The sequence below is a fragment of the Pteropus medius genome, unplaced genomic scaffold (genome assembly GCF_902729225.1).
Source record: "Pteropus medius unplaced genomic scaffold, Ma_sr-lr_union100, whole genome shotgun sequence".
Lineage (NCBI taxonomy): Eukaryota > Metazoa > Chordata > Mammalia > Chiroptera > Pteropodidae > Pteropus > Pteropus medius.
The window spans coordinates 16899174-16926333 of NW_024349797.1; the positions used below are offsets into that span (position 1 = coordinate 16899174).

Here is a 27160-nt window from a genome sequence, read left to right on the forward strand (position 1 = left end):
TTCACAGAGGAGTTGCGTAGTCTAGATGCTCCCAGCTCCTCTCCTGCCGATCAGGTGGGAAAAGCCTCCGGGGTTTTGTTTGCGTTGGCGTCATCTCCATCCCCTCCATCCCCGTATCTCTGTAGGCCTTCAGCAGAATTTGCCTCTTGGGAAGTTCTAACTGGGATGAATGCTCATAAGCCTGGGATATCCCGTCAGACCCTGATGGCAGCTCTAAGACTTCCCAATATAAATTAGAGGCATCCAGGAGCTTATTATTGCTTGTGATATCAAAGTGATGACTCTGATAAATTCATTTTTCTGCACTCTCCACCCCCATATGTTGAGTTCCCCACCCTCATATGTCCACATACTCCACATGTTATGAAACAGAGTAAAAAGCTGATTACATATGCAATTAATTTTCTAGACATCTAATTTTATATTTATGTTGTAATCTAATCTCGTTTTAGAAGAAATATCTATAACAGGGCTGTATTTTTAAGAATAATTGTTATAGCCTTTATATGTCTAGTAGTCTCAAATCTGAGAGAGTTTATTGCTACATTTTAGGTGTCTAAACTTCTGGATTCTGGAGTATATTTAATACATAAAGAACTAATAACATTATTACAAGATGAATCACTGGAGGTAATGTCTTCTTACTCTGTTTTTTATTTATTTTATGTTACATCCGAATATATAAATGCTCCCCACCCCCCGTACACACTTCCTGGTAATCGAATGAACTCTTTCATCTGACAAGCCCTAGAAGTGTCAAGCCAATGTACTGCTGTATAATAGACTGGAAATTGGGAGCTTCTTTAACAAATATTGGGTTTTAAAATATATTTAGTTTTAAAATACATATGTGTATACTCGTTAAGGACAATTTTGACAATGCCAAAAAATAGACAAGAACGCCTTTATTTCCAGTTACTATTACCGTGTTGTTATATTCTTTCATTTCCTTTTTTTCTATGTAAATGTTTTTGTTTTACACAATTGTAATCATATGATAGGTCACATTTTATATCTTTTTTTTTCCCTTAGCATTATTTGGCGAGTATACATACTTGTGAAGGATTTGAAGTACTTTATTTCGATGCTATAGTTAGTATATCCCATTCACCTAAATAACTACTAGCTCGCTAAAGTGCAACTTGTCGACATCAGCGAAGGTGTTGTCTGACTTCAACTCTGCTTTTCAAAAGTTTTTGAGCATCTGGTTGTGTGGAAGTAGCTGTCTTAGATCTAGACTATTTGACAATATCGAGAGGCAGATATACTGACCTCCTTTGACAGTTTGAGAATTTGATAGTGATAGGTACTTTGATCAAGGCAGTTGATCGTGTTTCTAAGACCCTCCAGCAAAAAGATGTAAGAAAATAGAAACCTCCAAAACGTTGTTTGGTACATAACACTATTTCTGTGTGAGAATTGACATGTGAAGTTAACTAATCTAGGATTAGGAAAACATAGTAATCATGGTAAGAGTAATCAATATTTCTGTTAAAAGGTACTAGATGCTCTTATAGATCATCTTCCAGAAATCCTGGAACTTATGTCTAATGGCGGAGAAAGCACTGTTCAAGAGAATAAGGTAAATCCCATGTGTCAAAAAGTCACTGAACGTTGTAGATATTACCTTACTCAGTTGTGAGCAATCAGTGAAAGGATTTATGGAAAACATTTAAAATAATGCTGTCCACATAGCAGGTGCCCAGGGAATGTCTGTGGGAGCTTGAACAGCTTGACTTTACTTTATAATCCTTATACCAATATAATTTTTATTTATTGTCCTTGGAGTTTACACTCAGAGTTCCAGTTTTTATTCACATGAATTATTATTCCAAGAGTAGTAACTAGTGAGAACAAAAGGATAGGAATTTAGAAGGTCAGAGTCTGCTGACAGTGAAATATAATAAATTTTACTTTAATTAGAAGGGTTGTGAGTCCCAGTCTCTTTCAAAATTTTGTTTCCATCAATCATGTTTTACTTATGAATTGTTTTAAAGTATTTGTTTAATCAGACGATCTCCCTTTGACAACTGAGATGCCTCCTAAATGCCGAAGTGAGCGAGAGCGTCTTCCTCCCCGACATGCTGTTAGCTGAATAGTGTGACTGAGTGCTGCAGCTGATCTATTTATCACCGATTCTTTGGGTGGGTTTTCTTTTTCAGTTATCATCTCTGCCCGATTTGATTCCAGCTCTCACAGCCGCTGAACAGCGAGCCGCAGCCTCTTTAAAATGGAGAACTCATGAGAAGCTCCTGCAGAAATACGCCTGTCTGCCACACATCATATCAAGTGACCAGATTTATTATCGCTTCTTACAAAGAATGTTCACAATCATGATGACAAACGTGAGCCCAATTCCTTTTATCTTGTTCTTTTGAACTCGTTCAGGGTTTTGGAATTACTACCAGATTCTTTTCATTCTTGGAATAACACAACCAAATTAGTTCATTCCCGTCCATCCAGAAGGATACTATCCTCTCAGGATGTTACCTGAGGAGGAGGGAACTCAGGCTTCCCTTTGCTTCTCCACTAGTTCTCCCTTTATCATTTTCTACCCGCCCCGGAGGAAGGAGTGACCACTTACCTTTTGTTTATATACTGCCAGGGTGGGTATAAATAGACCCACTTCCAACATGATAACAGTTCTTCTCCAGGGGAAGGTTGACAAGAGGTAATGATCTCAATTGCAAAGTGTACCTTTTGCTCTTACGTACACCTCTTACGTGTCATGGCCTCCATGCCTACCTCAGCCCTGCCATTTTGCTAAGGCATCCCTTAAGCCCCTTAATATAAGTATGGTTACTTTTTAAAAATAATACTTAAAGGGTAGCCATGTGACAGATCATGTTTATACCAGAAATGTGGATGCCTTACTAAGGATAACCTTAAAATTAGAGTCAAAAGCAGCGAGGAAAGAGTTATACTCAAACTCCCCTATGCAGTAAGTTGTCTGCCTTTTTCACAAGAATTTCCGGAGAGGATTATTTAACCCACAGTTTACTGTACATTTAATATGACATCCTACTACCATTTTTCAATGTCTACATAATATGTATGTTTTAGAAACGGTTAAAAAAGTACTTTAAATTCTCATTTTTCTTAATAAAAGGGAGCTAATAAAATCTAGCAGCCATCTTAAAAATCCAAATCAGTTTCAGCTTCAAAGATTAAAAAGAGAAAAAAATGACATTGACGTAATTTACAACTTAAGTATATATATAAAAAAAAAAAGGTATACATTTCATGCGCTAACGCTCCTACAAGCTTATTTCCTGTATCAAAGCAAAGCCCAGAGGATGAAGCTTCCATTGTAGATATAATGATGTTAAGAAGTGATTTTGACAACAGTACCAACTTATTCAGAGGACAGTGCATGAGCGCACCACATGGGAAATTTCACATAAAATCAAACAGAATTTATTAATTATTTTAGTTAGAAATTACTTATTTGAGGAAATAGGAGTGAAAAAGACTGAAAGAATCCTGCTCTAACGGAGCTCGCATTGTGGAGTGGGGGTGATGTGGGGAACGATGAAGTAAGTAAATACGTTAACAGGCGCTGACAAATGCTGTGAAGTTGATCTTAATTTCTGTATCAGTATAATTACTTAGGAGGCATGTTTCTGTTCAGAATACTAAGAATACATAACTTTGCCATATTTTTAGCCTCTCTTACTAGGAAAGAAATGATTTACAGCATAGAGTGTGGACAAAATACTTTTAAATCAAAGAGATTTGAAAAAAAAAATCGAAGAGATTTGTTTTGCTGTTTTCTTTTCCAAGGACGTAATTCCACACTTAAAAGGAGATACATGATTATTATAGTACATTTTCCATGATTGAAGAAGACACATATATTCTGTTTCAATATTCTCCGGAGAAAAGAAAGAGTACTATTTTTAGTTTCATACTTGATGGTCATATTATTCATTCCTTTAACAGAATTTATCAAACTCTTGCTACCAAAACACCAAGTGCTATTCTGGATGCTAGGAATACAATAGTGAACAAGACAGGTCATATTCACATAAACCCTTACATTCTTCTGGACACAGGCAATAAACCAACATATACACATATGGCATGCCAGGGATGAAAAGTACAACAAGGACCTGTAAGGCAGGGTAGAGAGGAAGAAAGTGATTGAGGGCAGCTGGATGCTACTGTGGACATAGCGATCAGGAAGAGTCCTCTCTGATCAAGTATGCTTCATGTAGAGGCTTGAACAAAGTAACGGAGTGACCTCGTGGCTGTCTGACGGACGGGTGGTCCAGGCAAAGGGAATAGTGAACACAGTTCTGTGATACAGTTGCACTTGGCCATGAGAGGAGCAGCAAGGCCATTGTGGAGAGCTGTAGAGAGAGAGGAGGCTGGAGAGGTAGCTGGGTCCACAACACAGGTGCCTGAAGACCATGATGTGGAATCTAGATTGTATTCTCTAATACAGGAAAATCTTTGGAAGGTTTTGAGGAGAGGAATGGCATAAGCTAACTTTTTTTTTCCTACTCTTGTTTTGAAAACATTTTAAGGACACAAAATGGCAGAGAAAATGCTATAATGAACTCTCATAAGCCAAACACCTACCTTTAACAATTGTTAGCATTTTGCCATACAGGTGGTCCTCAACTTAACGATGGGGGTTACGTTGAAAATATCATTAAGTTAAAAATGCAATATGATGCACCTAGCCTACTGAACATCAGAGCCTAGCCTACCTATCTTAAATGTGCTCAGAACAGTTGTACTAGCCTACAGTTGGGCAAAATTATCTAACACAAAGCCTATTTTATAATAAAGTGTTGAATATATCATAATTTATTATGTGTATCACTTTAGCACCATTGCAAAGGCAAAAAATCATTAAGCGAGCCATCATAAGTCAGGACTGCCTGTGCTTTTTCTATTTCATTGTGCTAAAAGATTGTAAATTGTGGATATTATATTTTATCTATAAACATTTCAATATTCATTTCTAAAAAGGACATTCTCCTATATAATCACAATACAATTATAATGTTTAACAAAATGAACAAGTATTCTTTAATATTATGTGATATCCAGCCCATGTTAAGATTTTACAGTCATCCTCTAAATGTGTTTTACAGTCATTTTATTCCATGCAGGATCAAATTAAGATATATATGTATATCTATATATTGCCTTTGGTTGTTACATCGCAATTCTTTTTTAATCCAGAACAGGTTCCCTCTTCCCCTTCTTCCCATTTTTTCATGATATCGAATTTGGAAAAGGCTTAGTTGTCCTGTGGAATAAATATTCCAACTCTGTATTCATCAGATTGCTTTTTCATGGACTCAACTTGTTCATCTGTTCTCCATATTTCTTGTAAACTAGAAGTTAGATCTAAGGGCTTGCTGTGTTTTAGGTTAAACATTTTTGGCAAGAATACGTCATAAACGCCGCCGTGTGTTTTACATTGCATCTTATCTGGTTGGTTGTCCCTCTATAAGTGAGCTAAGGGTGGTTGTGCAGGGCGGCTGTGGCGGTAATGACAGCTCTGTTAGTCTGCTTCAGAATTATGCTTTCTCCCTCGTGATTTCCATTGCAATTCGAAGCTGACACCCAATTTCCCATCAACCTTCCACCTATTAGTTTTAGCATTGATTGATGATCCTTGCCCGTCTCAGTTTTTCATTAGAACTTGCAAAAGAGTGATTTTTTAAAAATGTATCATTTCTTCTACATTTTGATGGCATTCTTCTGTGAAGAAATGCTCTTCTTCATCCACTTGGGCTATTTGATTACCCTGAAATACATTTCCTAATGTAAAGACAGGATTACTTCTTAATTCTTTCCCTCTAGCTAGGAGTTGGTACAGTAGCCCCTTTCAGTGGTGACAAATGAATTTTGATTTTGGTTTTATTTCTCTTTTAGATTCATTTTTAATTAAATAATGTTTTAATCAAATTCAGTCATTCTCTGTGCGCTCAAATTTTCACAACTTCTTCAAGCTGCTTTTTATGTGGTTTTGATATGATTATATTTATCTTTCATTTCTGGCCCAAAAGATAACTTACCTCCTATATATATTATATACTATGAGGTACGAAATATACATCACAGTGTAATATGTATTTAAAATTCTATTAGTATACACAACATGCTTTTATTTAGTTCATTTATCTAAAATTCATTTTTCTTAATTCTGGTGGTATTTCTGTTCATGTGTATTTCTTAAATTTCCTGTTCTAATTTGTAGCAAACATTCTCTTTTTCCATTCAGCAGATTAAAAATACCACACAGAATAGTACTCAATACAATGAAAATAGTTTTTGTATGAAATATGAGAAGAGGTAGCGGACAATATTCTCCCAGCAATGTAAAGTTTTATTCTACTTGAATTTAAAGATTCCTCACTATAATAATCTGAATCTTCAAAAGTTGACTATTATGATATTTACATGTAAGTCAAGATGGTGAACATGAATTTATATTGGACATGATATATCTGGTTAAGAGATTTTCCCCTAACAAAGAGCTTGAACCCAAACCCAGTAAAGACGGATGGCAGTTCATTGAGAATTAAGGTTCTGCCCAGTGGCATGACAGAATTTCAAAGGACAACGGAATTTAGAACACCGTAAGAGGGATTGACATGGTGTCAAGCTTTATCTGTATCATGGACCAGGGATCTCTGTGAATGACATTGAGGTTGAAGAGCCAGAAGGCGCAAAGAATAGACCTGATCCTGAGATCTCTAAATATTTTACTTTAGAGGTGGCACATTTTGGGTGATGTACCTGACACAGTGTATGATCTAGCAAATGTTTGTTGAATGAACGAGTGACAAGGTCCAGGGAATGGCTAAGAGAATGATGGCTGCAGTCTATTTGGGGATCACTTAAGATGAAGTGGCAAGGAAATGAGAGTTAAATATAAATCAGATTTGATGATCTGGAAATAACTATGCCAAATTAAATTAACTTTGTAATGTGATATATTAGTTGGTTTGCCTGGATGATCTTAATATTAAATTACGAAGACACTGCCAGAGGGGTGTGAACTCCGTGATTTGAGATGCAGATAACACTGCTGTCACTTTTACTCAATAACTTAAAATTGATTTGCGGGGCCAGATTATTCAGAATATGTACTAGTGTAATTGTCTTTCTTATTTCTTTAAGAATGTCTTACCTGTCCAAAAGGCAGCTTCACGAACACTATGCATTTTTCTACGTTATAATCGTAAACAAGAACAGAGATATGAGGTCATTCAAAAATTAATTGAACGTAAGTTATCATTGTTTCTTATTCTTTTAAAAAAGAGAGTAAACAAAGTGGTTGGACATCATTAGATCTGACTTACATTTTGCCATGAATAATTAGGCTAATGTTAGTAAATACCTAGAAGGTGTTTGTATTTGAGTTTTACAGGTTAAATATTTTTTGGTTCATTTTAGAAATCTTTATGACAGGATCAGATCCATGATGAATGAAAGTAATAATTACTCGGGTCCTTGTTTTGTGTGTGAATTTCTATACTTGAGAAATTAAAATATGTATATTTATGTTGAAAGCCTAGTTTCTACCCTGATGAAATAGAAATTGGAACTAAAATAGAAGCAGAGTATTCATGAATCTAAGTATTCATTTTATGTTTCTATTTTAAATATTAACAAATAAAGGTCTTTTTTTCCCTTTAGAATAGAGTTCCTAGTACACATAAATGTGAATCTGGTGAGCCTAGGTGGTTTATGATGTCTTTAAAAAATTAAGTCGATTAACAAATGCAAATTTATTTTAATTTGCTAAGAATCAAAATTAAGACAAAACTTTAAAAATGTTAGTTCTAGAAATAGTGGCCCAGTGAATTTGTTAATTATTGTATACTTGTTTTGACCATAATGTCTTAAAGCTTTTATCGAACTGTTATCCAGCAGAGGCACATAATGGGATTTTCTGGTTATTGGAGTTTATCTTTTTAAGTACGGATTTCCACTTTTTAAAAAATTGGAGTACAGAAAATTTTATTTAAGAAAAATATGCTCGGTATACTTTAATCTTTCTTTTTTTAGTCTAATTTAATTTCCATTTTTTAGTGATAAGACCTCACATTTAGAATGCTTTATTTTGAAAGAAGATTCTATTTAGTTTTGAATATTAAGAATTTTGCTTTTGAACATTTGTATAATAAAGCAGAAAATTATCCTTTAAATATTGACCTGAATCATTTCAATAATACTGTGTTTACATCTGACTTTATCCATTTCAAAAGATTTTTAAAGAAATAAGAAGAAAACAGTTCATTTGATTGTTAAAAGATTTTGATAACAGGCCTGCATTTGAATTCTAGCTCTGTGACTATCACTTCTCTGGTTTTCAGTATGATCTTTCAGTAGGGATAAGTATATGCTTATCAGATAATATGTGTAAAGTACTTAGCATATAGTGGATGATTAAAAAATAATAGAAATAGTCAGTATTTAATAAATGCTAATAGAACTGAATGCAGTGTTTAATCATTTTATCTGGTTTTTATTTTTTGAAATGTTGTTAATTTGGGGGTCTACAAAGCTGGGGTAGGTAATTTGATTTTTTTTCTCTTTTGTATTTGCTAAACAAATTGTGAGTACAAAGAAACGACATGGATTTTGTGTGTATGTCTGATTTCATTACTCATGTAGGAAAAATTAAACTAATGATAATTGTTTTTTGTTTGTTTCTAGAACTAGGCCAAGGAAAAAGTTACTGGAATAGACTTCGATTTTTGGATACCTGTGAATTTATTATAGAGATCTTTTCCAAATCATTTTTCTGTAAATATTTCTTTCTACCTGCTATTGAACTGACACATGATCCAGTAGCAAATGTGAGGTATGGTATTAATCCAAGAACATATTTTAAAAAATGACATTTTTTAATGTACCTGCCATAATGAATATATGCAAAATCTTTTTCAATTAAAAAATCAAGTAAAGAATTTATATTTGCTTTGAGTTCCTAGTAGTTTTAACTGATGATCCTCAGTTGGACTAAGAATCTCGTCTTTTCCCACTGTCTTGGGTCTTTTGTTTACTAAATTGAGAAAGCAGTAAGTCAAAGCCTGACAGGCCTCTCTGGCTACTTGGATAACACACACTGGCATCAAGAAAAGGTTGAGTGGATATTCTTAATGTATCTATTTTTTAAGACTAAAGGAAAAATAGTCAGAGTTAGCCAGGAGAAGATCTGTTAATTTTTATGGCCCCATTTATTCAAAGAAGTAGGACTGCTTTGAAGTCTTTGTCTTGCCTTTCCCAATATTCAGCTGTTTCACATTTTTGAAATCCAGATGTTAATTGGAGTTGATTAATTAACCGTTAGATTAAATAGAACAGGCCTGAAAATGGCTTGCTTAGAAATTGAAAAAAAAAAGAATAAATATATTTTGCCTTTTTTCTCTCAAAATAAGCATATTATTGTTCTTTTTAATTGTGGTAAAATGTGCATAACATAAAATTTACCATTTTGACGCATATAGTTGAGTGGCAGTAAGTACACACATACTATTTCTTGAGAGTTATTTATCCATTGCATAATGAGTTGAAAAGAATTTTAAACCCTCAGCCATGAGATTTCTGTGTTCTTTGCTCAGTGTCCCGTGTCTCTGTTCCAAACTTGAGGACCTCAGATCTGTAAGAGGGAGAGACACACTCAAAGTCAGGTGGCCGAGATTTCCCTGCACAGAACTTGAGAGCTCCCTGCTGAGTTTTCACGTGCGAGCCACACTCCTGCTGTGTGACATAGGCGCATCTTTTGTACACAACTGACATGAATTGTAGGCAACATTATAATACTTATTAACGGGAAGAAATGTCAAAGCTTAGACCGATATTGTTGCCGTCGAGAGAAAATGTACCAAGAATTGTCAAAAGGTGTTGGGAAATTCAACCTAAGAATTTGTGAGCATTGTTTAAGGGGAACAAATCTGGAAGTTTGTTTTTGTTTTGCATTTTTAGCGTGAGAAAGTATAGAAAGCGTAATTGCATTGGCTTCAGCATTTCGAGTACCTTCTCTGTGCTATATAAATGAGAGGTGAGGTTTCCTTGACTTGAGATTTAAAGTAAATTTAGAGAATTTGTTGATAATTCTTTAGAATTTAGCTCTCACTAAATAACTAATGAATCAGATCATATCGTTAACATTTTGCAAATTGAAGTTGTGACTCTAGAAAAGCAACTTCTAAGTGATGATTTATCATTTATGAAACAGTTGAGAAAAATCATTTGAAAGGAAATGAAATCCAGTCTACTTTGGTCGATGTAACTAATAACATATTGACTCTACAAGAAAGCAACCTGTCATTTAAAAAACCAAATGAAGATTAATTGAATATCACTCTGTGAATTTTGGTGACTTAGGGGGTAAGAGATCATTATATAACAGTTTGTCTTGGTTCCCACTTCCTGCCTGGGCAGCTGCCAGCCAGAGAAATGGATCCAGCAACACCATATACTAATCAGCCTTGGGTACAAAAGCCTTTGTGCAATGCTGTGGAGATGTGCAGATAGAAGGAAGCCCTCCCAGGTGAGGGTGGTAGGATCACGCGGGTTGGGAGAGTGTTTCTGGGGCCACACTGCCAGAGCCGATTTCCAGCTCTACACTAGCTGTGTGTCTTTGGGCAAGTTACAAAGCCTCCCTGTGCATCCATTTCCTGAGCCCCTCATTTGTATGTTGTGAGGAGCAAATACCAGAGATAACATACAAAGAGAGTTTAGTTTACCAGAAAGGTATGGTCTCTAACCTCAAAATCCTTAGAATCTCATGGGCCCAGGAGTCTCATGGGGATAAATCATTACGATAGTTTGTGTAGCTTCTGCTGAATGCTTTCCAGACCTGCCTTGGGTTGTAGAGAATGAAATGTGTGAAGATTGTTTTTGTTTTTCTTAAGTGAATGTTTAAAATTTAAATTCACTGAGTCTGGAGAATGTCAAAGCTGGAAAAGACTATTGGTATTCAAAGGAGTCTTCCCTCTGAGCTGCGGGAAATGAAAAAAAAAATCCCTTTGGGGGAACTGAGACCACTTAATTAGAGAACACGTCGCCAGGCTTAGCAGTATCGGTGGTGAGGTCTAAATGAGTTTGAGACCATTATAGCTATTTACAGAGCTGAAAATTCTAGGAGAGGAGCTTTTCTCTTTTGGGCTGAATAAAAAGCAAATTTTGTTGTGTAAGAAGAATTCTTAACTGAAGCCTCTTAACCGAGAAAGCCTCTACACATAGGACTTAGCTGTCACAAGGTTTGGCATAGAAGTAAAAATAATATCTGGAGAGCACTCGGATGAATAAATGAATACAGCAGCCATAACAGAGACAGCTGCCTAGCATCCCTCTCTAAAACCAGCCCTGGCAAGCAGTGGAGTGTGAGCTCAGCACAGAGATCATTTCTCTGAACTGCCCCCACCTGGGAAGATTTTTCTGGCTGTCCTCTGTCTCTTGGCATTCTTCAGGCTGCTTGTCGCTTCCTTATCAGCCTAGTTAAGAGATAAAAGACTCTGTCCTTTTATCTGTTTGTCTCAAACTGTACCTCTGGCTTACAAATCATCTGTATGCTGGGGATTCCTGACTCTGTACATCCACCCTGGACAGAAGGCTCACTGCGCCAGCTGCCCATTTAGCATTTCCGTTGACTACCTAGTGGGCACCCCAGGCTAATCCGTCCAAAAGGAGACCCCACCTTCCTCATCTGCACTTACTCCTGTGGTCCTCACCAACTCAGTGAATAACCAGCTCATCTTCCCACGTGCTCAGGTCCTTTCTGTCCTTCCACCCCCAGTCCCTCAGTACATCCTGCTGCCTGCGAAATATATTCAGAATCCAACCACTTCTCGCCACCTCCACTGCCGCCACTCTGGTTCAAGCCACCATCACTTCATGCCTGAATTGTTGAGTCCCCTCTATCGTTTCCCTTCTATGTCCTTGACCACCTGTGGTCTAATCTCAACACAGTAACCAGATGATTCTTGCAGAACATTAAGTCAAATCATCGCACTCCTTTGCTCAAACCCCCCGTGGCTTCTCGTTGCACTTAAAATAAAAGCCATTTTTCAAACAGTGGCCTACAAGGCCCTAGACGAGCTGGCCTCCTTCTGTCACTCTGAGATCTGCTTAATCTCACTTTTGCTCCATTGTATCCACTGTAGCCAGTTTACTAGTTTGAACCAATTTGCTAATTTGGGGCAACACCTAAGCAAGCTCCCCCTATAAGACATTTGTCCAGATATTCACATGGCTTATTCCCTTTTTATTTTTTTTTACCATCTTTGCTTAAGCAAAGGTCGTCTTTTCAATGAAACCTTCCCTGAAACCCTCTCTGACCACCTGCTTTTAAATTCTAACTACCCGCCTCTGGTACTGCCTTGTCTTCTTGCCCTGCTTTATTTTTCTCTACAGCACGTACCACTATCTGACAGACATTTCCCTTAGTCTGAGCAGAGCATTTTGATGGTTTTATTCACTGTTGCATCTCAGCACCCAGGATAATGAATGTTTGACTCCTAATAGACACTCCATAAACATTTGTTGCATAATAAATAAACTCCCAGGCTATCTAAAGCTTCTATTTTCTTTTAGCTTCATGTTACCATTATTCTTTAATTATTAAATTTAAATGAGAAATTTATTTAAAAGTAAATACTATTCAATTTATTATAGAATGAAGCTTTGCTACTTGTTACCCAAAGTAAAATCTACTCTGAAGATCCCTGCAGACAAGCACCTGCTTCAGCAGTTAGAGATGTGCGTGAGAAAACTCCTGTGTCAGGAAAAGGATAAAGACGTGCTGGCTATGGTGAAGAGAGTAAGTACCACTCTCAGCATTGACATTTCTCGCATTAAGATAGTCTTGATCATATCTTCACTATTTTAGCGCGATTAGATGGCAGTACGTTAAGATATTTAGATCCTTGCTAGAGTAGGAAGAATTAGTAACTGATTTGGTCAACATGTGCTACAGTTGGATGTGAAAGTTGGCACTTAGACGTTCTTCTTTTATTAGTAGTCAGACAAGCCCCATGAGAGAGAGCTGGGCCCATTTTAGGAGCTCAGTAAATACTGTTCAACTAATAATAAGTACTTCATTAGTCAGACTTTATTTATAAGCGATTATAATCCGGGAAAACTTTGTTGGTAAAATCAGGAAAGTCACATTTGATAGACATTGAGCCATGGAAGGGCCCTCCGAGTTAGTTCAGTGTCTGTCTGACTTTACAGAAGTTCTAGATCTAGAGGTATTAAGTGTCTGCTCAAGATCATATCACTAAGTGGTGGAAACAGTACTAGAATGTAGGTCTCCTCCCGGGAGTGCATCCTTTTTTTCAATAATGTTATATTGTGTCTTATGGTTTTTGTTTTGTTTTAGTATGTGATATGTCAGTATATGGGTTGTTTGGGAATATTGGAAAACTAACTAAAACAGTAAAAATTTTCGTTCGTGAAGTCAAACCTTAAAATAGTTTAGTCTTCAAAAACTCTTTTTTGCTGAATGTATGTTTTTATAAGATTAAGTTAAAGTGGTTGCTTTTATGAATCTGTGAACTTCAGGATACATAGTTTTGAGCATTTATTTGTAATGAGAGAAAGCAATTTATTAATGTCTTAAATATGTGACATTGATATGAGGAGGAAATATTCTTTGTTTTTTTTTTCTAGAAATCATTGCCAGATGTCACATGAGGAACTTTTAAAAAAAACGATTTGATGACTTAGTATTAATTAGTATAATTTCATTTTACTGATATATGAATTCCTCTTCATCACCTGAAATAACCATAAATACCCAGAGTCTGGACATGCGTCTAAAACACACACGCACACACGCACACACGCACGCACGCTCGCTCTCTCTCTCTCTCTCTCTCTCTCTTTTCTACCAGGTATCTCTGACCTTGCCATTTAATTACAGAAGCTTAGGCAATGCAGTTAACTTGTTAAAATAATAAGCATGAGAGGGCTTATTACTTTTCTGATGGAATTTATTAGCTAACCCCATAAATAGGCACAGATATAATTAAACTAATGGGTTACTAACCTATAATAGGTTATTCCGGAGCACAGTTCTTTTTTATTTTTTATTTTTTTAGGCGAGGCAACCCTTGGTTGACCTCACAGATTGCAAGGACATTCAGCTTACAATCCCTTATTTTTTATTTTTTATGCCTATAGCACCTGGTCTTCCTAGGTGGTCTCCCTTCCAAGTACTAACCAGGCCCGACCCTGCTTAGTTTCCGAGATCAGACAGGATTGGCTTGTTCAAGGTGGTGTGGCCGTAGACTAACAGCTCTTATTTTAAGTACAAAGTCAATCTCTTCCATGAAAATTCTGTAGTATGACATAGACAACCCCAGGCGTGGTATGGGAACCTTTGAAGAAGTTACTCAAAGCGTCAGGTTAAAAATGGAATAATGTTCTCCAGTCAGTTTTGTAAGATGGGAAGTAACTTTATTTAAAAGGGATATTTCATGGCATAAATTTTTAAATTTCCATAAATTTCAACGTCAGATAATATGTTGGCAGTGGCTAGCTGTGGCGTGTGAATATGTAGAGGCGCTTTATTTTGGCCAGTTCAGTTACTCCTGCAGAGAAGTACTGTCCTCTGTTGGGGACAGAACCCTGGGGTAGGTGGACCATTGTCTGATCAAAATAATTTGTTTCAGACTAGTGTATTCTGAAAGACAAATACTTAATTGAGAGAATGCTTTCAGAATTAAGTCTCTTCTATTGGTTCGAGTGTCATATGATCAAAGTTTTTGTGGAAAGGAAAGGAATTAAGAATTTGAAACCAAATGATAGATTCCTTCATATATATTCAGCTAAAAGATTTTTTAAAAATTCAAAAGTTATTTCTATTTTTGAAAATTCAGAAGAGTACCACTGGGAGTTATTAGAAATTAGTTAAGTTGCATATATTGAGTATTTAAAATATTCGTCTAGGCTTGATTTTCTTAAGGATAAAAAATTTTAACGTTTATATGGATCCTGGCATTAATATACACAGGTCGATTAAAAATACAGTGTAAAATTGGTAGAAACTTTAAAAGTTTCTAATTTAGTCCTCAGCATAGTGCAAAAGTCTCCTATTTGAACTTCCCTATTAAAAAAGGAGTGTTTTTGAGAAATGATTGGTTGCTTTAATTGAGTTACTGTTGAATAATTTTAAAAACTTTCTTTATAGACTGTGTTAGAGTTGGACAGAATGGAAATGTCTATGGATGCTGTGAGTACATTCTCTTTATGTTGCAAGGAATATTTAAATGTTGGCAAATACTTACCATCAGTGTTTCACAATTTCATTTTAAACTTTAAACTTAGTTTCAGAAAAAGTTTTATGAAAAAGATTTGTTGGATCAAGAGAAAGAAAGAGAAGAACTACTTCTTTTGGAAATGGTATGTTTTCACATGCACACACACATTCTTTTCTAACTAATATTAACTATGCTTTGTCATTAAAACTAATAATTTCTTTCAATTTCACACTTCTTTCTTCCTCAATGACTAGAGTCTTGATCTTTTCAATTTCACACTTCTTTCTTCCTCAATGACTAGAGTCTTGAACTATAAGGAAAACTATATTTGAGAAGCTTTTAAAAAAACGTTTATTGAAGTATTATTGATATATAATTAACCGCACGTTTTAGTTGTAGGACTTGATGAATTTTGACATATGAACATATCTGTGACACCATCACCACAGTCAAAATGCTAAACATTTCCTCATGTCCCTTATGATTCATATCTTCTTCTCTCATCCCCAGAAACTACTAATCTAATTTCTGTCACTATAAATTAGTTTGCAACTAGAATTTATATAAATTTAATCATACATTATGTAATCTTTTTTTGGTCATACTTCTGTCCATCATAATTTATTCTGATAACATTTAGAATCAGTTTGTCCACTTTTATAAAAAGCCGACGAGAATTTTTGTGAGGATTGTGTTAATTAGGATTGATCTATAGATCAATTTGGAGAATTGCCATCTTAACATTGTGAGGCTTCTAATCCATGAACACTGTCTACTACTCTAGTTATTTAGACTTCCTGACCTTTTTCTCAGTAATTTTGGTAATGTTAAGTGCAGAGTTCAAGGAAGTCTTTTGTTAGATTTATATCTAGGTATATTACATTTTGGGGGGCATCATTGTAAATGGTATTGTAATTTTTAATTTCACTTTCTAGTTCAGGATTGCTAGTGGTAGAAGCTATAGAGAATAAGAAGGCTCTAAAAGTTTTTCACACTGAATGATGTAAGAGAAAAATCAGATAATAGAAAAAGACCCATAGATGAACCTGATACTGGAGTTAGCAGACAAGGACTTTAAGATAAGTGTGATTAATATGATCAAAATAATAGAGGAAAAGATAGAGAAAGTAGATAACATTACTGCCCAGCTCACTTAATGACATTTTATTTTCCAGTTTTACATGTTTTATTTTCAGTTTTAGAATTTTCATTTGGTTCTTTTTTTATGCAGTCAAATTCTACGTGGAATTTTTTATCTTGTTTATTTTCTCCATCTTTTTCATTATTCTATATGTGCACTTGAAAAGAATCCGTGTTCTCCAGTTATTGAGTGTAGTGTTCTATACATGTAGCTTGTTCAGAACTTGATATGTTTATTGATTTTCTTGCCTTCTTATTCTATTGGGATAAGGGACTCCTGAATTTTGGTAATGTTTTGTATCCTGATCTGGGAGCTGGTGTGGCTATGTAGGTGTGTTCATTTTGGGAAAATTCATTGAGCTCTGCATTTATAATTTGTGTACTTTCTCTATGTGTATTATATTTCAATAAAACATTTAAAAAATACCCCAAAGACCATTTCCTTTTCTCTCAGTTTTCTTAAAGAAAAACATTATTTTGTCGTTTACCAAACAGTAACAAATATTTTGCTAATGAGAATCTGTAAATACCTTCTAGAAAATAAAGGCTCATTATCACAATGATACTGAACTCCTTGTTTTAGCTTGACATATGTCCAAAGGCACAATTCTGTAGATGTGAAAAGAACATAAAACTGAAAGAAACTAGATTTCTTTAGACACTAATTTGGAAAAAAAAATGTGTACTTCTTTTAGGCATTTTCATGAATGATATTTTTATCTCTAAAGCTTAGAGTACTTTCTCATTAGAACACTTTTCTAAATCTATTTACACTTACCTTTAATGCTAAGATACTATTTTAATAATAGGAACAATTAGAGAAAGAGAAGCAACAAAATGATGGACGGCCCATGAGCGATAAAACCTTTGAAAAGAAACGTAAGTAGTTTTCCTATGTCTTCACCACTAAGTCACACAATTAATGTTGCATCCTGGCATTCCAAAAGACCATGCTGAGTTGTTAATTTTATTTCGAAAATTGTTTTTCTTTTATTTTTAAAAGTCAATGACAGAAACTGTCTGCTTAATGTGGTGTACATGTTAAGAATCCATGAATAAATGGTGGTGGGGGTCAGTGCTGACATTCAGACCCTTCAAAGGAAAACTTCAAGTTCGATAACAGCACAAAGATTGTAAAATCACTGAGTAACTAAGATAGAAATGTGTAAATATGTAAAGTGAGAATATCTGGGAAACAGTGCTGCTTAGGTAGGGAGAGTGTTTCACATTTTCTGTGTTGTCTTGTGTGTTTATGGAGAGTAATAAGAACTCAGAGGAAATCACAGCACTTAAAGCAGAGTTTGTTTTAGGAAGAGACACGAAGACACCAACAACGCTGCCCAAGAGCATCCCCGTCCCTGTCCCCGGGCCCTCTTCCGGCACTCCATCGACAAGTAAGGAGTGACTCTTCACGTCTCCTTTTGTCCTTTTATACAAAACCGCTTATGGGGAAAGTCACTCTCTTATATGAGCTATATTATTCTAGAGCACCATTTTCCTCTTACCATTCATTGTTTTGCTACTTCCTAAAGGCCAGTGTGGGTAAGAGATACCCCAGTCAGCTCAAACTAAGGAAAGGGAGCCTAGACCCATCTGTGTTTTAGTGAAAATGGTGGGAGTTGGAGCGGACGTGGGGTTGGGGCGTCTAAAGAGGAACTGAACAGTTGCATTTTTCTTCTGCTTATTACTATAGGCAAAGAAATCAAGAAATCCAAATTGATTCGAAGCCAGTCTTTTAATAATCAAGCCTTTCATGCAAAATATGGCAACTTAGACAAGTGTGCTAGGTATGATCTGTCAGCTGTTCATATTTTAATTTTTATTTTATAGTCACACATCTTTATGTGAATAATTACTTTATAAAAATTAGGTTTGATTTTGATTGTTTAATAGGTCAATCATTTTTAGGTTTTCTTCTGTAAAGATTTTATGTTAAAAAATAGTCTACCAATTTGCATAAGGATAGGTTTCCTGGTAATCTGTGCAGACTGCTGCCTTGACACTACATAATAACATCATGGAATCCATATAGTGTTTTAAGAGAAAGATGGCACTATGCCACATGTGCCACTAGACTGCTAAATGGGTATAGTCATGCCCCATTTGCTAAATGGATGTGGACATCCGTTTTCTATTAATATTCTGTCTATAAAGAAGCCACTGGCATGTTTCTGTGGCAAAGTGATCATAACAAGAGTTCTCTTGACAGTAAGTGAAGGTCTAGCTTCCCCTTCGGCCCAGCAGACAAAATTATTAACAGTTACGATTAGGAGAGAATTAATGTGAATTAAATGAACATGATATTTTATATATGTTATACACATGTAGTATATAACAGCTGCTTATCAACAGACAAGCACAGTAATTTTAAGGAAACATAAAAGTCTTTAAAAGTATTTATTGCTCTATTAAGAAAAATAATATGGAACAAAAGTGTGTTTCTTATATTAAAGATAGCTTATTCAAGATTTTCAGCTCTATTTTAGGACAGGATCAGTAGATCTATCTAGAGTTCCTAGTCAAAAGGGTGATCTCCTGATGGACAAAAGAAATTTGAACGAAAGATGAGTTATTTCCAAGAAAATATCATTCATTCAGAATTTCACTACCTGTCATGGCTGAGCATCAAAAGACTGTTATTCTAATGCAGCAAAAACTTAAGGAAATGCTTTTAAGTTATAGACAAAGTAATTGTTGTAAGGCATAGAATGTAAAAAAAAAATGAGAAAAGGGGCAAGCATGTCTTATAAGAAGTAGAGGAAAGCATTAAAAAAAGGTTTAAAAAGACTAAGTACTGGATGACTGGGATTGAAACAAACACATTCTTATATTTTAAACTTAATAATGTTCTTTTCTAGTAAAAGTTCTACGGCAGCATATACATCTTCTGTCTCAGGGTTAGCAAAGACATCTATCATTTCCCTAACTGGTAAGTAGAAATCTGAGCTCTTCAAAAATTGCTCAACTTAATAAAATATAATTTTCTTTAAATGACCAATTTTTTAATTTCTAGACCCCATTTTTTTCTAAATTTATATCTTTATCGAATTCTAGGAAATAACCCTTTTCCTAGCAATTGAGAAAATACTTGACTATGCCATTCTGTTTTCCCTGTGTCAAGACTCAGAGTGCAATACTTTTGGAAGAGAAAAAGGACAAAATGATAGCCTAGGTTTTGCCATAATCTGAGGACCTGCTGAGGCTCAATTTTTTTGCAGTGATTTTACGGAAGTTAAAAACAATAGAGTTTTAATGTGGATCATATGCAGCTAAACCTTTTACTTCATTATATATTCGAAAGTTTATACCAGGGGTCAGCAGACTTTTTCTGTAAAGGGCCAGATGGTAAATATTTTAGGTTTTGCATGCCAGCTGGGTTTCTGGCCCAGTTACTCAACTCGGGGCATTGTAGAGTAAAAGCAGCTGTAGGCGATATGTGATGAATAGGTATGGCTGTGTTCCAATAAAACTTTACTAACAAAAACGTGCAGTGGGCAAGATTTGGCATACAGGCTGTAGTTTGCTGACTTCTGCTTTATATGACAACATAGAATTATGTTATGAATAAGAAAGAATATAGTGCTCAAAATTGCTAGTGGCTGTAAGTATATTTTTAACTTTTAGCTCTGGAAATATTGGTTGAAAATTATAATATAGATCGATGGCAACTTTTTAGTGTAAATAATAGCAAATCTACTCAAGGTCTGAGATTTTAAAAAGTTTAGTTATATCTCCTTTTTACATTACATTTAGATATGTTATGAGTATTTTCTCTTCTTATCTCTTCTTGTTTTCTTTTGATTCTCATGAAGAATATATACATTCATTGGCTATTCTGTAAACAGTATGTTTTCATTTGCCAGAAGAGAAAAACTTTCCAGTATCAAAGCATTGACATCCACATACAGTATGTAGAGTAGTTCTACAAGGTATGCTATGAGTATTGTAAAAATCTGAAAGGATTTAATAACAAAATTGTTGAACTAAAATTGTCAACATTTAAGTTAGGTCTATAAATAATAAAACTGTTGATTACTTTTATCTTAGCAAAGCAGTGAGTTCTTTAGGTGATAACTAAGGAAACATTTGGGTTTGAGGTTTTTATTTCCTATATAAGGTGCCTTTAAACATTATAAATGTGTATAGAAAGTCGGCTTGGAGCTAATGGTGCAGAAGATTATAGATTCCTGTAAGGCATTCTTCCAACCTGGGAGGGTCCCATCTGGCCTCTTGGAGATGACCTCACCCAGCTGTAAATGAGAATATTTATTCATGAACATGTAGTAATTCTTGCCAAGGAATTTCTTTGTCTAGATCATTAAGAATATTGATTCAGAACTGTTTTTTAAGAGTTTTGATTAATTTCTTCAGTTTTTACTTTGCTAGTTCTTAAGTCAGCTTGAGAATTAGGAGGCTATATGATCTACAAATCCTAAAACTTAACATCCAAAGTCCTAAATAAAAACATATTTATAAGGGTAAACTTTTCTTAAAATATTTGAAAAATATTCTATCTTAAGTATTCAATATTATTTTGGGGAGAGAGACTATAAATTGAATGAAATATCTCCTAGTTTTCTTGGTGTGAAAAATGTGGTTATTACTTATTATTTATTACTTAATGAAATACAGACTGAGGAAAAAGTCACAATCAATTACATATCTGATATATAAAGAGAAAATGGAAGCAAAATGTCTGTCTCAAAATATTTTAGGCGTTCCACATAGAGAAGAGATTTTTGTCTACTTGTGAGACTTAAGACAGGCTTCAGGATAGTTGTGTCATGTGAGATGAACCTTCAGACATGCTAGAATTTTGACAGGGGAAGAGGGTATGGAGTAACATCCATACAGAGTACCTGTCATAAAGAACACTTGAGTGTTGGGATCTTCGGGAGCCACAGCAGACCACGTCGGAGGATGGAGTGGGTGTGAGAACAAAAGTGTTAAATAAAGCTGAGAAGAAAGATCAAAGTCATCGCTCAGAAGGGCAAATTGAATCCTTTTTACTTAACAGAACCCATCATTAATCGTCTGGTGACTTTTGCCTGTCATCCATTATAACACTGCAAGGCCGTGTGGGTACTACAGACTGGGGGAAATAGGAAGAGCATGCTAGTAAGGAAACAGACTGCAATGGATGGATCCATTGTTAGTGGAGATGAAGATCAATGGGACCCTTTTGGAAAGCAGTTTGGTAAAGTTCATCAAGAATCCTAGATTTTTAAAGTACTCTGTAACTCAAAAAAAAAAAAGAAAAAAGAAAAAAGAAATCCCATTTCTAGTGATCAGTCCTAAAGTGATAAAATGTGATAAAAATATCATAGTGTGTACCCTTGACACAGTGTGATGAAAATGGCACTATACCTCTGTCATTGTCCCTCAAACCCATAACCCTAGTCTAATTATATAAAATAAAAGCATCAAACCAATTCTAGTAGAGGGGCATCCTACAGAATTGACCGGTACCCCTCAAAAACAAAGAGAAGCTGAGAAACCATCACAGCCAAGGAGAACCTAAGATGACCTGACAAGTAAATGTAATGTTCCTGAGACAGGAACAGACATTAGGTAAAAACTAAGGAAATCTGAACACACGATGGGTTTTACTTAATACTGTATCACGCTTGGCTCATTAATTACAGCAAGTGTAGCACACTAATGTAAGGTTATTAAGAGGGAAACTGGGTGAGGGAGTAAATGAGAAGGTTTCGTACTATCTTTTTGATATTTCTGAAAATCTAAAACTTAAAAAATAAAGTCTATTTAAAAATTGGCATTTACAATAACTTCAGAAACATGAAATGCTCAGGGACAAATTTAACCAAATGTGTGCTAAATGTACACTAAAAACTTTAAAATGTTCCTGAAAGAAGTTAAGGAAGACCTAACTAAGTGCTGTCCAGACAGGGAGAACTCCCTTCCTTCCTTCGTTAGTTCTTATAGCTGGACTAATAATAAAACAATAAAATTGACTCAAGACTAGATTAACAGGAGAAAAACCAATCTAACGTGTGTGCAGGAGAATCATAAGATGGTCAGATCATAAAATATGAGGCTCAAAGAAATGATCGAGCCAGACATTTTTTAATATTTTTTAGACAAAGAAACAATAAATTTGTGAAGAAATTGACAGGACAAAGGAAAAAAAAGTTAACGATCATTAAAAAGGAATATAAGTAAGGTTTGCGTACTTGTTGGTAAGGAATTTAAGCAAGGTAAATTGCTTGCTTAAGAAAAGAGGCAACAAGGCTTGTTGATCCAGACTCTTTGTCTCCAGGCACAGAGGTATGTGGCGGGGGTGGGACACCTTTCACAGGGGAGATTTATTTCCTGTATTTAAGGAGACAGAGGAGGGTCAAGGTGCCCTTCAGGCACTGGCTACTTGTCAAATCACTTTAATTCAAAGTAAGCAACATGCCATTGTGGGATATTTTGGGGTGGTCTGTCTTGGGCTCTGACAGTGGAGAGATATATCATGTTTATGGATTGGAAGACTTCATATTGTTATGTCAGCTCTTTATAAATTGATCCAGAGAGTCAGTGTAGTCCCGATCAAAATTCTAGCAGTCTTTTTATAGGAATTTATAGTGAGATGCACAGGACTGAGTATTGCCAAACTCGTTTTGAAAAAGGAAAAGTTAGAGAACCTAAGTTACTAATTTCAATACTTGCTTTAAAGCTGCAGTAATCAAAACTGTGTGGCCTATGTCGACATATGTGGTCAATTTGAATTTCAACAAATGCTCCAAGATAAAGCCATGGTGATGGGATAGTATTTTTTAAAAAGGTTGCTGGAATGATTGGATATCTGTATTTAAAACAAACAAACAAACAAAAACTGAACTTCAATTCTTATTTTGCACTATACACAAAATTAACTCAAAATTTATTATGAACTTAAACATAGAATCTAAAACTATAACATTTTTGAAGGAAGTATAGAAGGAAACCTTCGTAATTTGGGGATAGACCATAAAAGATTTATCCAAACCATAAAAGAAAAAGTTAAGATATTGGGCTTCATCAAAATTGAAAACTTATGGACCTTGAAAGATATTATGAGAAAATAAAAGGCAGAGCTCAGATTGGGAGAACATATTTATACTACGTATACTTGACAAAGACTCGTATCCAGAAGATACAAAGAAATCTTTAAAACTAAAGACTTGTATTCAGAATATACAAAGAAATCTTTAAAACTAATTAGGCAACTAATTTTAAAATGGGAAAAAGATTTGAACCTACACTTCGCAAAAGAAGATATACAAATGAAGAGATACTTAACATCAGTAATCGTCAGAGAAACGCGAATGAAAAGTAATGAGAGAAAAAAAAAAAAGACGAGGCGATACCGCTTCACACCCACGATTGGTGCTGGAGAGCTCCACAGGGTGGGAGGCCAAAGAAGGACCCAGACCCGAAGCTCTGGCAACCAGGTTCTTGTCTTATGCTGCGGGAAAGAATTCAAGGACACACAAACAGCAAGCAGGGAAGTGCAAGTTTTAGTAAAGCGAAAATGCAGGCAAACTTGGAGAGCAAGTTGCACTGGGCTGTCTGGATTAGGGGCTGTTGTTTTCCTTGGGGGCGGGGGCTGGAGACGTGGTACTTGCAATGCAGGTGATACTATAATGATATTATGATTAGCTACAGCTGAACTAAGGACAAGGGAAAGACTCTGAAGCCTTATCCTGGAAGTGAGGGGATGTCCCAAGGTTATCCATCTTGCCTCCTGGTTTGGGCTTGTTTTTCATGCCGCCTAGAGGGGAAGGGACTGCCCAAAGCCATCTATCTTGTCTCCAGGCCTTGGCTTGTTTCTCACGCCAGAGTTGGAGGTCAGAACAGGGTGAGGGCTGAGTAAGGGACAAGGGAGAAATTCAGGAGCCACAGGGAGAGGGCTGAGAAAGGGACTAAGAAAATCCCAGAGCTGTATCTTGGAGGAAGGGGGACCATCCCTAGCCTCACTGTAATGTCCACATCGAAAAGGCTCACAGTACCAAGTGTGTGCGAGGATGTGGAGCAGCCCTCCCGAACTCTCAGACAGTTCTGGTGGAAATGCAAAGCGGTACAAACCATTTTGGACAACAATTTGGCAGTTTCTTATAAGGTTAAAAGACACACTTATTATGTGATCCAGCAATTCTACTCTTAGACTTTTACTGAAGAGATATCAAAATATATGTTTACATAAAGATTGGTGCATGATTGTTCATAGCTACTTTATAATAGTCAAAAACTGGAAAAAAACATTCCAAATTTGTATCAATAGGAAAATTTATAAACAAAATTTTGACATATCCATACAATGGAATACTAGTCAGCAATACAAAGGAATGAAGTATTGACATACACAACAACATAGATGAATCAACGTAATTCTGTTGATTATATAAAATTCTAGAAAATGAAAACTGATCCATAGTGACAAGAGGCAGATCTGGTTGCCGGGGGGTGGGGACCCACGTGAGAGTTTACAAGGAGAGGAGGAAACATTTGGTAGTAATGGGTGAGAGCTTCATGGGTCAAAACCGTAAATTTGTGCAGTTTATTGTATATAAATTATACCCTGATAAACTGATTTAAAAGAAAAAAGTCAGCTATTATTAACTTTTCTTCCCTTAGGTTAACATCTTTCTTAGTATATTAAAAATGTCTGACTCTACACGTATTACTTTCAGATGATTCATTCCGGACTCGAAATGCTAGTAGTGCTCCAACTTCCTTTTCTCCTAATACCGCCCTTCCAAGCACCTCCCGTGGGACAGGTAACTCGATTGACGCAAAGAGCAGTGGAAGTAAAGACACACAACCACGGAAGGCCACCTTGTGAGTAATTCAGTGACGCCCTGCTAGGTGTATTATCCTACGCTTTCCTCGGGTACTTTCCTTCCCAAAGAACATAAAATGTCTGTAGCGAGGAAATGTTCAAAATTAAAAGGGATTATTATTAGCACATGTGCCTCTGTTATCTTAAGACTTTATATGAGATGATGTACATATGACAAAAACATTGTAACTTCAGGGAATCAAAAAGACTCTTTAAATGGCTCCCACTAACATCCGAGATCTATTTATTGTTCTGTGGAATGTTTGTATTCCAGGACTTTATCTGAGAAGACTCTGGGGGTAATTGCATTCCTAGTTAGCTTAAGTGCACACAGTACTTCGTTGCCCAGAGCACAGAAAGACAGTGCAGCTGCTGCCACTTAAGGAATGTTCCTGCACGTAGGGTCCAGCACGTAGGTCAGGAAGCTGGAGATTTCTGGAGGCCAAGCTTGTCCTTGAAGTTGAGGTTATAAAGGGCCTCTATTCTCGCCCGCCCCCGGTTCCTTTTCATGTGCTATTTGTATCTTCTTTTCAGTGTTGAAGGCTTTGTTTCTTTTAGTTTAAACATTCAGGAGAGTAGTAGCTAACAATCACCGTGTTAAGACATCGTGTCACAGTCGAAGTGATGTGTCCAGCCTGCTTCAAACCATATCTGCAGGTTTACCCTTTCTGTAGGGTACCGAAATCTCTGATGAGTACAGAATTGAAACAGGATTCAGATTTTCTTTTAAACATATTTCACTTTATTCATGAGTATTTTCTAGTAAAGTCTCTGACATGCATTTTTTTTTCCAGCAGAAACTCCATGCTGGTATCCCTTTTAGGAACTGAATGATATTCTAACTTATTCTAAAATTTTAATTAGCTATTGATATATACAATTATACAGCTAAATTCATTCAAAACTTAGAAACAAATTTATGGAAAGGAACTCGAGGAAAAAGTAGGACTATGTAACAGGAAACTGTAATGGGAAATAGAAAAAGTAATAGTTATATTATAAGTTAGTAGTATTAATACAGATGATACTTTCATTTGCAGAGAATGCTCTTCGCACATACAGTTGTTGCTCTAATGATTATACTATGGACGTTCCATTTAAAAGTCGTGAGAATAGAGGCAAGACAGGGTCATGGGCTGTAGAGAGCACGGAGCGGGAGCCTGTACCCTGGTTCTAGTAGCAGTTAAGCAGCTGCACACATTCAGTTCAGCACTCTGGGCCCCGTCATCCCATTTGTAAAATGACAGGGTTGACTCCTGGTCTATCCCCTAAGGCACCTTCCAGTCCCAGCATCCTGAGATCCGTCCTCTCTATCACCTGTGACCCTTTTCTCTCAAAAGGTCTCCCTGGATTTCTTCTGTTGAAGAGCATACTTAATAACACGATAATATAATCCATTCTCTTCTCAACTTGTTTTTCTAAATGTTGTAGGCATTTTTAAAAATAAAGACTATCGAAATTTCCTGTATTTATATCACCTCTCCTTTATTTCAGATTACTGTCTTTATCTGTTCTTTCATTGTTGAGCGTGTTTTTCCTATTTATAGACTGAATTTTCTCTTGCTCAACATATGTAATATAGTCATATAATTATACTAATACTTATATAATCAATTATATGTATAATTGTTTAAAAATAAATCTAGAAAGAAACACGCTGCTAAAAAATCACATCAAGTTCGTTTCTTCTTTTCTGAATATTCTGAAGGAGGAGGAATATTGATATCACAGCTGCTTTTTTAACACCTGGCTGGATCTACGAGCCCATAACTGTATCTCCATATGATGTGCTTCTAATCTGGACTTTTTCATGAATGTGCACTGCCACATAACTGGAATAGGCGATCGATGTGGTCATGTTTGGTTATGTTTCTGTGAAGTATTATTATTTGTAGTTCAGCACCATGCCATATCCAAATGAAAATATATCCTTTTTACTTAAAATAAGCCT

At 35.8% G+C, this 27160-nt stretch overlaps 1 protein-coding gene and 1 pseudogene across 5 annotated transcripts in view; one reads left to right on the top strand and one right to left on the bottom strand.

Annotated features, from left to right (window-relative positions):
* The window catches only part of PPP4R4 (protein phosphatase 4 regulatory subunit 4), an 82533-nt gene that overhangs the window by 53732 nt on the left and 1641 nt on the right, over nt 1-27160 (top strand). For 4 of the 5 annotated variants that reach the window (XM_039884107.1, XM_039884104.1, XM_039884106.1 and 1 more), the window contains 13 exons: nt 553-630; nt 1499-1582; nt 2163-2345; nt 7147-7252; nt 8689-8836; nt 12655-12799; nt 15173-15214; nt 15310-15384; nt 17192-17261; nt 17693-17776; nt 18076-18169; nt 19241-19311; nt 25061-25208. In XM_039884107.1, coding sequence (XP_039740041.1) covers nt 553-630; nt 1499-1582; nt 2163-2345; nt 7147-7252; nt 8689-8836; nt 12655-12799; nt 15173-15214; nt 15310-15384; nt 17192-17261; nt 17693-17776; nt 18076-18169; nt 19241-19311; nt 25061-25208 — 1328 coding nt within the window. The remainder of the gene's footprint in view (nt 1-552; nt 631-1498; nt 1583-2162; nt 2346-7146; nt 7253-8688; nt 8837-12654; nt 12800-15172; nt 15215-15309; nt 15385-17191; nt 17262-17692; nt 17777-18075; nt 18170-19240; nt 19312-25060; nt 25209-27160) is intronic. The other variant, XR_005657584.1, reaches the window with a different exon arrangement.
* Nucleotides 14155-14272, bottom strand: LOC120619881 (uncharacterized; annotated as a pseudogene).